The 9989-nt window shown below is 32.0% G+C and overlaps 2 protein-coding genes across 4 annotated transcripts; one reads left to right on the plus strand and one right to left on the minus strand.

Moving 5' to 3' along the window:
• Nucleotides 1-1565: 1565 nt before the first annotated feature.
• LOC110641949 (uncharacterized) lies at nucleotides 1566-2551 on the minus strand. Of its 2 annotated transcripts, none has more exons than XM_058145465.1 (3): nucleotides 2374-2551; nucleotides 1996-2194; nucleotides 1566-1866 (listed from the first exon to the last, which is right to left on the minus strand). In XM_058145465.1, exons 2-3 carry the CDS (start codon nucleotides 2069-2071, stop codon nucleotides 1760-1762), a joined length of 183 nt encoding a protein of 60 aa, XP_058001448.1. In that variant the 5' UTR covers nucleotides 2072-2194; nucleotides 2374-2551; the 3' UTR covers nucleotides 1566-1759. The 2 variants fall into 2 exon arrangements, with proteins under 2 accessions (XP_058001448.1, XP_021649541.1); XM_021793849.2 differs by having other exon boundaries at nucleotides 1996-2077; nucleotides 2374-2544.
• Nucleotides 2552-3039: 488 nt separating this feature from the next.
• LOC110641950 (2-succinylbenzoate--CoA ligase, chloroplastic/peroxisomal) lies at nucleotides 3040-9299 on the plus strand. 2 transcript variants are annotated; one of them, XM_021793850.2, is made up of 10 exons: nucleotides 3040-3403; nucleotides 3484-3556; nucleotides 3626-3779; nucleotides 3896-3994; nucleotides 4938-5035; nucleotides 5238-5431; nucleotides 6046-6173; nucleotides 6663-7051; nucleotides 7159-7370; nucleotides 9041-9299. In XM_021793850.2, exons 1-10 carry the CDS (start codon nucleotides 3204-3206, stop codon nucleotides 9168-9170), a joined length of 1677 nt encoding a protein of 558 aa, XP_021649542.2. In that variant the 5' UTR covers nucleotides 3040-3203; the 3' UTR covers nucleotides 9171-9299. The 2 variants fall into 2 exon arrangements, with proteins under 2 accessions (XP_021649542.2, XP_058001449.1); XM_058145466.1 differs by lacking the exon at nucleotides 3484-3556 and having other exon boundaries at nucleotides 3272-3403.
• Nucleotides 9300-9989: the final 690 nt, after the last annotated feature.

Below are 9989 nucleotides of genomic sequence, written 5' to 3' on the forward strand. Positions count from 1 at the left end.
TTTTAAAGTAATATGATAAAGTAGTGATAAGAGATACCTAAAATAATATGAAATGAATTAATATCAAAAAAACTTATACATTTGAATATTAATACGAAATTGATTTTGAACATAATTAAATGGCAAAAAATGATCATATAGTTAATTTTAACTAGTTTTGGAGACTTAATTATTATTATTATTCTATATATTTTAATTAATTATATAAAACTTTTATAATAATTTTTTAAGAAAAATTTATTTTTTAGTCTTTAGATTATGTTAGAATGGCAACATATAAAGTACTCATAAAAATATACTTTTTGAATCCAATTACTATTTTAATTACCCGAATTCATCTCAAATTCAATTATATTACTTGAATAATATTTAAGCCTGTTTAAATTTATATATATATTAATTAATAATCTACATAAAACATAATAATTAATAATTTATATTTTAAAAGTTAATAATTTTAGAAAAATTACTAAAAAATCTATACTTTCAATTTTTTTTTAAATTATAGTCCATACTAATTAAATTATTAATTAAATCTTATACTTTTCTATTTTTATCAATTATACCTTGTTATTGCTGTAACATGATATCTGACGTAATAGTTGATGTAGCTTTTCCATTAGTAAGATAACAATTTTGTTAATAATAAGGGACAGTTAATATGAATTAAAAAGTTTAAAATTTAATTATAACAATTTTTATAATTTAGAGTAAAATTATAAAAATTTTAAAAATACAATTTTTTTAGCAGTTATTCCTTAATAAAATTAGGTCAAATCACTAACGTTGATTTTTTGTACTGATATGACAATTTTTAATACGAAAAACACATTCTATTTAGAATTGGGCAATTTAACTAAATGGAATTTTCAACTGATTAAATTTTAAATCGAGCTAAAAATATTAACTAAAATGAATCAAAATTAAAAAAAAAAAATTAGCCAAAATTAAAAATATTCAGTAAGGACAAGATGACGGATTATAGAAGTTCTTTCTTATTGATCAATACTCCATTACAATGGTTAAATATTCTATTTTACAGCTATATGACAGTAAAATGTCACTATATTACCCTCTCTGTTTTAAAGGATGAAGTTGAATCCTCAATTTATAATGGTGTGTTATTGCTAAATCAAAAGCAATCGAAAGTCTTGCTAACCGTATAAAACTACCTATTCTATTTTCTTATCCCTCAAACTATCGTTCTCATCCACTCTTGACACAAATAATACTAGCTTTCATGGCACTTTTACAAGCCACTTTGACATTTACACAAATACCTGTTGTGCACCATATCTCCAGTAGCAGGAATTTCAATTTTATTATTGTTCTTCTCCATCTTTCAAACCCATCTTCTTCTAAAAGTATAACAACATAGGATCTCAACACAAAATCATAGCCCCTCGACCCAAAATTAAAGTAATCACCATGATACATGTATTTTCATTTCCCAACAATACCAAAATTATAGTTCAATAATATACCAATAAGAGAAATAAGCCCTTCATCAATAGCAACCGCACAAAACAGGTTCTAAAGAGTTTAGCATAAAAAACAAAAGGTCATGCCATCTCAAATTCCCTGCCATTCATCAATCAAGTAATATAATTATTATCAGAAACAAACCCTCAAACTGCAAATGCCCAAAACAAAGAGGTAACAACCTTTTGCATAAACAGAGCTCATTTTGGAACATTAGGAAAGGCTGTTTAGAAAGATACTATAGAGTTTATCCAGATTGATTCAGGTAAGTTCACATTTAAACAGTCTCCCCACTGCCTGATTCTTCTTCCATTGCCTTTAAACTTTCGGCCATCATTCTGTCTCTGTTTTGTGTTTGTCTTTCTACCGCAACCATATACAGGCCTGGACAAGCAATAAACACAAACTATAAGAAACACGAAACAAAGAAAAAAAAAACAGCTTTTGATGGAATTAAAGAAAGAATGAAAAAAAAAGTACAATTAGCCAGAAAATAAGGTATAAAATACATACTGATTGCACTTCCAATAGCACAGGCCCAAAGAATCCTCATTGACCATTTATCCCCAATAACTCCTCTGGTTCCCATTCCTATCTGCAAAATTGTACTGCTCTAATTATACCAGTATGCTCATAATCCAGTGCACAATTAGGGGATTTTCTTTAAAGCACTATGATTGTACATGAGAAGAGTTATTTGAGAAAATTGATCCTAGAAATGAAAGAACAGAATTTATGCTCCTGTGTTGTCCATTGATGCTGGAAGCAAAATGTGAATAAAAGAACGAAAGGGGAAAACCACAGCAGCTTTAATAAAAGCCCACTAGAAGAAGAGCCATTTAGGTTTTCAGAGTCATGAAATTGAGCATTAAAAGATGGATAAAGACAAACCTTTTGCTCGAGAAACACAGCTCAAGATTTGATTTGATAGAGAGCTAAAATTTGTCGAGTTGAGAAAGAAGAAAGAGAGAGACGTGGCGAAGCAGAGTAAAAGAAAGAGACACAGGTGAGGCTACAGCACCGCTGCAATCCAAAGCGGTTAGGGCTTTTGTTTCTCTTTTGTTCTCTGCAAACGACATCGCATACAGAGATAAAGGTAAAATGAATTATATTTGATTAATTAAACACTAACAAAAATTAAGTAAAAATATATTATATTATTACAAATTTTGATCATCAATTTAATTTGATTTATATTTATAAAAATAATTTACTTTATTTTTTTAATAACAAAATGAATTCTTTTACTAAATTTTTATATAAGATAAGATCAATTATATTTTTAATATGGTAATTCAATATTTTTATTTATTTAATTTTAATTAAAATTTAAATTTAAAACATCATAATTTTAAATATAATTTTAATATTATTGATAGGTTGAATTTGTGAATTATGTAAATCAAATTTATAAATTTAATAACTTCTTTTAAAATAAATTATTTATAAAAAAATAAAAAATTTAATTTAATTAAATTCTCACATATTTCTCACATATTTTACAGATAGCTTGTAATCGCACCCACCAATAACTTGTCACCGTGAGTTATCGAATAATGTCACAAACGAGCCACTTGAATATCTCACCAAGTTCTTTACGAGATAAGATGATATACGCGCTTTCTTCAGCCTTAACATGTCATTCAAAACTCAACGTAAAATCACCGGTGCAGTGAGTCAGAACTAATCTTCCAATTCTCAATTTATCCTCAACAAAGCCAATGGCTTATTACTCTCAGGCCCATATTTGCCAGTGCCTGACGCGGTTATCAACTCTCCGGCGAAATTCCATCGTCACAATTGCCGGCGACCGGCGGAAAACTGGCGAGCATTTCGTTGAAGACGTGTTGAGTTTGGCTCGCGGACTGCTTGAACTTGGCCTCAGGAGCGGCGACATTGTCGCAATCTGTGCTTTAAACAGGTTCTGTCTCTGCCTTTGCTCTGAAAATACACGTATCAGTACCCGCTTATAAGAGTATATGATTTGGTGGCTTGTTTCAGCGTTTGCTATTTAGAGTGGTTACTAGCGGTTGCGTTTGTTGGTGCCGTAGTTGCTCCTCTGAATTATCGATGGGTAAGTGTGTGGTGTGTCCTTCACTGACTTTGAAGGTGAAACTGAAATTGACATTTCTCTGCTTGACAGATCTTTGAAGAGGCAAAATCAGCGATGTTGTGTGTGAGGCCAGTGATGTTGGTGACTGATGCGAGCTGTAATTGTTGGTATTCGGAGCTCCAGAGTGATGCTATACCTTCTCTAAAGTGGCATGCTTTCTTGGGCTCCTTCGAAGCATCAAACAGTATGTACCTTCTGCGAATTGTATAATTTGCTGTGTGTGTATGAGTTAAAAATCTTAGTTTTCTGTAATTCGATGATTGACTTAATAGTATTGTTACGTTTCCTTCATTTTTCTAGTATTAACTACTGAAATGCTTCGGAAGAATGGCATAAGAACTCTTCCATTGAATTACTCTTGGGCACCTGAGGGCGCTGTTGTTATATGCTTCACTTCAGGTATATGTGTTTCCACTTTCAGGTTCTTGTTCAATACTACATGCACAAAGTAATTTGAAGGAGAAGTGATGGTCAGTAAGATATTCCTTAGAGAAGCTGTCTTCATTTGGAAAACGATTTAAATTACAGAAGACAGTATGGAACAAAACAAATCACCTATTTAGCAATAATTTATTCTTTTGATAAGTTTTGTCTGCTAATGCATATTTCTACTAAATCTAGATAGAGAAACTGTACTTCCATTGAAGGAATATAGTAAAGGTTCTGCTACTAGGAAGTAGGAACTAGGATGAAGTAAGACTGCCCTGCTTATTTCTTTTTGCATTATAGAACTCCCATTTCTTCCTTTACAATTTATTGAGCCTTATCAGGGATGGTGTAAAAGAGAACTTTTTTTGAATTGAGATCTCATAAGTTCCAGTAGTGTGAAGGGTTTCCCCAAATCCTGTTGCCCTTATTGGTTTTCTCAACCATCTGTAAGCAACAGGCACTAAAAAAAGTCATAGAAAGTAATTAACTTTCCTAAAAAAAAAAAAAACTGAAAAATGTGTCATGATAGGATGGGAACTACTAGTATCTCAACCATAAATATGTTGGAGGCACAGCTTTAAATTTTTTCTTTTGAGCTAAACTTGGCCACTCTTGTTTGGGAGTCTAAAAACTTAGTAGGATTTAATTAGTCGTTGAAAACTACCAATAGAGCTTATACAAAATGCTTTTCTTTCAACATTTCCTTCTCCCCAAATCACCTTGATACTTAAAGAGTCACTTCAAAAGCATGCTACAAAGTTACGAAACAGAAACAATTTAAATACTTTGAATGAAACAAGTAATTATTTTTTAGCCATTTTTCTTTCAGATTCCTCACGTTTAAAACCTTAATTGGTAAAAAAAATTCCACCAGTCTTAGTATTATTTTGACTTTATTGTTTTATGGCTGTAGGAACCACTGGAAGGCCAAAGGGAGTTGTCATAAGCCATTCAGCTTTGATAGTACAATCCTTAGCAAAAGCTGCCATTGTTGGTTATTGTGAGAATGATGTATGTTGTTCCTTAAAAATTTTTCTACAGTTCAATCATTAATGCCTATGGAATGATATGACAATGAAAAAACGAGATTTATTCAAAATTTCAAATAGAATTTTTCTGAAGTAGAATTGCGTTCATATGGAGAGTAGAAGAATTGTACGGCTCAGGACAGGAAGTAGTGCTGATTGGATTCCTTATTCTTAAACTTTTGCAGGTCTATTTGCACACTACTCCGCTTTGCCACATTGGTGGATTGTCATCGGCCATGGCTATGCTAATGGTTGGAGCTTGCCATGTCTTGATACCCAAGTTTGAAGCTACACTGGCAGTAGAAAGTATAGAGCAACACAGAGTGACTTCTCTAATCACTGTTCCTGCAATACTGGGTGATTTGATCTCAATAGCCAGGTAATAATATAATTCCTTCATTCTTTAATGGAAACAGATTAAAGTAATACTGTCATAAAGATGTGGTGGGAGACAGCTATCTTTGACATTCATTTTCATAGAATGTTTCAGTAGAAGTTAACATGAAGAAAAAATGGACAAGTGACCATAGGAAGAATTTTCATGCCCTCTGAATATATTAGATGAATGAATATCTTTGTCATTTTTGGTTGCCTATGTTTCTCAACATAATTAGGCTGTGTCAGTGTCCCTACCTTTTTCCCATGGCCAGTTAAATTCCATTCTTTTTTTTTTTCTCTCTCATTCCATGTGATGTCCTAGCAAAGTCCAATTTTTTAGCATGCATTTTGAAAGCTAAGACTACTAAGCCTTTATTCTTCCCCTCACAACATGCATCGCACATGTTAGTGATTTTGTACTTGAACAGACCTTGTGCTATATCTGAGAATGAAAGCTTGTCACTGCCAATAAGTCCTGCCTAATGAATTTTGAGTTTTTATATTTCCCCCCTACACAACATGCACTGCATGTCTTTAATGATGTTAGGTTTCTTTAGTAATTGTGTTGTATGGTAGTCAGTTGGCTCAGTTTATTTTTCAGAGATATTTTGTCAGGGCAAAGGAAACCTCGAAAGGGAGTCAAACTGTTGAGAAAATATTAAATGGAGGTGGGAGTCTGTCAGTTTGGCTTATAAAAGATACCAGAAAACTGTTCCCAAGAGCTAAGCTTCTTTCAGCTTATGGTAAGAAAGTTGTCCTCTATTGCATCAAGTGTGTGCAACTTAATACATTTTCCTCCAAAATAACCTTAAAGGATTGTTTCATTTCTACTTTGAAATGATCTTTTGATAAAATCTTTTAGATGTGAGGTTGTTTAGAAGAAATTTTGAGCACTATAATTTCTTAGGGCCAAAAGAAGGATAACATTACTGAATTTAGCTTCCAATGATGTGGGTTTGAAAATTGACTAAAGTTTCATGGGATTGAATCTCCGGGAAAAACCAAATAGGGCTAAATTCTCATCTACCCGTGCCACGCTTATGGAGGTTACTAGATTCTGATTCAAACTTAACTAAGCCAAACAGACTCAGAAGTGTAAAATTGTCTGGCAACTTGTATATTCTTTCAATGGATTTAACTATTATGTATTTTTCTTATTTTTTCCCTAACTTTTCCTTTTACTAGATGTATTAATGTTCTTACTCTCTTCAACATTTCTTTATCTCTTGAAGGAATGACAGAGAGCTGTTCTTCTCTAACCTTCATAACCCTCAATGATCCAACAATTGAAACCCCTAGTCAGCTCTTGCAGACGTCTAGTAAAATAAAGTCTGCTTCAGGTAACCAACCGCAAGGTGTCTGTGTTGGCAAGCCTGCACCACATGTGGAGTTAAAAGTATGTATTGATGGCTCTTCTCAGATTGGGAGAATTTTAACTAGAGGCCCACATGTAATGCTTCGATATTGGGACCAAAATCCATTGAAGGCACCAAACCACATCAATGAAGTTTGGCTTGACACAGGTGACATCGGTTACATAGATAACTCTTGTAATTTATGGCTCATTGGACGTACAAACAACCGTATCAAGAGTGGCGGGGAGAATGTTCACCCAGAAGAGGTCAGTGATATATATATATATATAACACTAATGATCTATTAATAGATCAGTAACTCAATTTATGCTTCATGTTTCCTATTACGAAGTGCAGTATTTTGGTGATATAGGTGGAGTCAATCTTGTTGCAACATCCAGGAGTGGTTGCCGTCATTGTTCTGGGAATTCCAGATGCTCGCCTGACAGAGATGGTTGTCGCTTGCGTTAAAATAAAAGAAGGTTGGCAATGGTCTGAAAACAATTGTGAAGACCCTGCTGAAAACGAGCTACTCTTATGCAGTGAAATTCTCCGCAAGTACTGCAGAGAAAAGAATTTATCCGGGTATTGCTCCCCCTCAATTCATTTCAGGCAATGCAAAATCCGTGACATAGCCTACCTGTATGCAAACAAGAATTCAATTCCATTTATTTCTTTTTATTTGAAAGAAAAAATATAATTATTTTTTATTTAAAAAAATCAATTTAAAAAAAAATAGAATTGGATCGAATTCTATTCTTATAAATATTTTATTATTAACAAAGCCAGAAAGTTTTGACTATCAAATTTCCTTTTATTCTTATTTATTTTTTATTTTAACTGAATACTTTATCAGAAATACCCTTAAGATGGCATTGGATAACAAAATAGCCCCTAGTTTTCAAAGGAGGTCAAAATATAGAGAAATTAAACTCATGAGCCATACTATGAAGTTGTGAGAGAGAGTTGTGGAATATCGACTGCATCATGATACTTTTATCTCTCCCAATCAATTTAGCTTCATGCCTGGTCGTTCAACTATGGAAGTGATCTTTCTCATCAGAAGCTTGATGGAGAAATATAGAGATGAGAGGAAAGATTTATACATGGTTTTTATCGATTTGGAGAAGGCTTATAATAGTGTTCCAAGAGATGTCTTATGGAGAGTGTTAGAACGAAAGGGGTATCTATTAGGTTCATACAAGTGTTGAAAGACATGTATGAAGGAATAACTACTATTGTGCACACAGTGGGAGAGGACATAAGAGATTTTCCTATCTCAGTTGGATTACACTAAGGTTCAGTTGTAAGCCCTTAACTTTTTACATTAGTTTTGGATGAATTAACAAAACATATACAAGAGAGTATCACTTGGTGCATGATGTTTGCGGATGATATAGTTTTGATAGATAGACGCAAGAAGGAGTTAATAGAAAGCTAGAGTTTTAGAGAAGTACTCTAGAGTCAAAGGGCTTTAAGTTGAGTAGAACGAAGACAAAATACATGCATTGCAAGTTCAATAAAAGCCAAACTGGCGATGGGGAAGGAGTTAGTTTGGATGGAGTGATACTGTCCCAAAGTAATCACTTTAAATATCTCGGCTCAGTCCTTCAAGTAGATGGGGGATGTGAGGAGGATGTTAGTTATAGGATTAAAGCCGGATAGTTGAAGTGGAGACATATCACAGGAGTTTACCGTACAGCCATGCGATCGACCATATTATATGGTAGTGAGTATTGGACACTGAAGGAGTCGTATGTGTCTAATATAAGAATTGCAGAGATGAGAATATTAAGGTGAATGAGTGGCCATACTAGACTAGATAAAGTCCATAATGAGAGTATTAGAGAAAAGGTAAGAGTGGTACCAATTGAGGATAAGTTGAGAGAAGAGAGATTGAGGTGGTTTGGTCATGTGAAGTATAGATATACGGAGATTCCAGTTAGACAAGTAGAGCACATTAGGGTAGATAGAAAGAAAAGAAAGGGTAGACCTAAACTGACTTAGAGGATAATAGTACAACATGACCTAAAAGCATTACACATTTTCGAAGATTTAACCCAAAATCGTTTAGAGTGTAGAAAGAGAATCCATATAGCCGACCCCAAATTTTTGGGATAAAAGCTTAGTTGAGTTGAGTTGTATAAGAAGACCAACAGCATATGCAACTCTCTTCTTTGCATCCACTGTCCTCTCTCTATTTACACGCATATGAATGTTTAGTGGCTTACTGTTGCCTTGCAATCTTTTTGCAGGTTTAAAGTACCAAAAAGATTTGTTTTATGGAGAAAGCCATTTCCACTCACAACAACTGGAAAGATAAGGAGAGATCAAATTCGAAGAGAAGTTATGTCTATTCTTCGGTTCTTGCCCTGTAGTCTTTGAGTATTCACCACTGTCGTAGGAAAAGGAAAAAGGGGGGAAAAAAATTCTAGTGCCATTACATTCTTGCAATTTGAGCCTTTATGGAACTTGTGAAATCCATTTTTATAAAAATATATAGTTTATGTCATTGATTTATTTAGATGATAGATTTTAAAATTCATTTTTATGTCTACATTTAATGACTCAATACATATTAAATTTGAATCCACACTCTTTTAATATTATACTAAAAAAAATATTAACTAGCTAATCATTTTGTTTTCATGTTGTGCAAATTATTTATTGTTTTATTTAAATAAAATAATTTAATATATATTTATTATATTTTATATTTTCATAATTATATTATAAAATATTATCAATAATAATATTTTTAATTATTTATAATTTTATTTCAAATATTAATAAATAAATAAACTAGATTAATAGATTATTTTTTATTATTTTTAAACTAGTAATCATATATCAATAAAATGATAAATAAAATAAAAAAATAAATATACTATGTGAATATTTTTTAAAATTTTTATTTTGAAATTATAAATTTCGAAATTTTTAAAAAATTAGTAAAAAGAATTTTAGATTTCTTTTTCATAAGATAAGGTTTTGATAATTGAAATTTGAAAATATTAAAATAAAAAATAATAACTTTTTAAATTTTAATATTAAAATTTACAATTTTCATTAAAATAAAAAAACTTTTGTTTGGTCTAAAAGGTGTATATCTTAATCTTAGGCATGTTGGATTGTCCACACATTAATTGGTGTCTTTTTCTATGAATTAATGGTGTATTGCCTTTGTTGTAAGTGAATGTGTTG

Source organism: Hevea brasiliensis, chromosome 4 (genome assembly GCF_030052815.1).
Source record: "Hevea brasiliensis isolate MT/VB/25A 57/8 chromosome 4, ASM3005281v1, whole genome shotgun sequence".
NCBI lineage: Eukaryota > Viridiplantae > Streptophyta > Magnoliopsida > Malpighiales > Euphorbiaceae > Hevea > Hevea brasiliensis.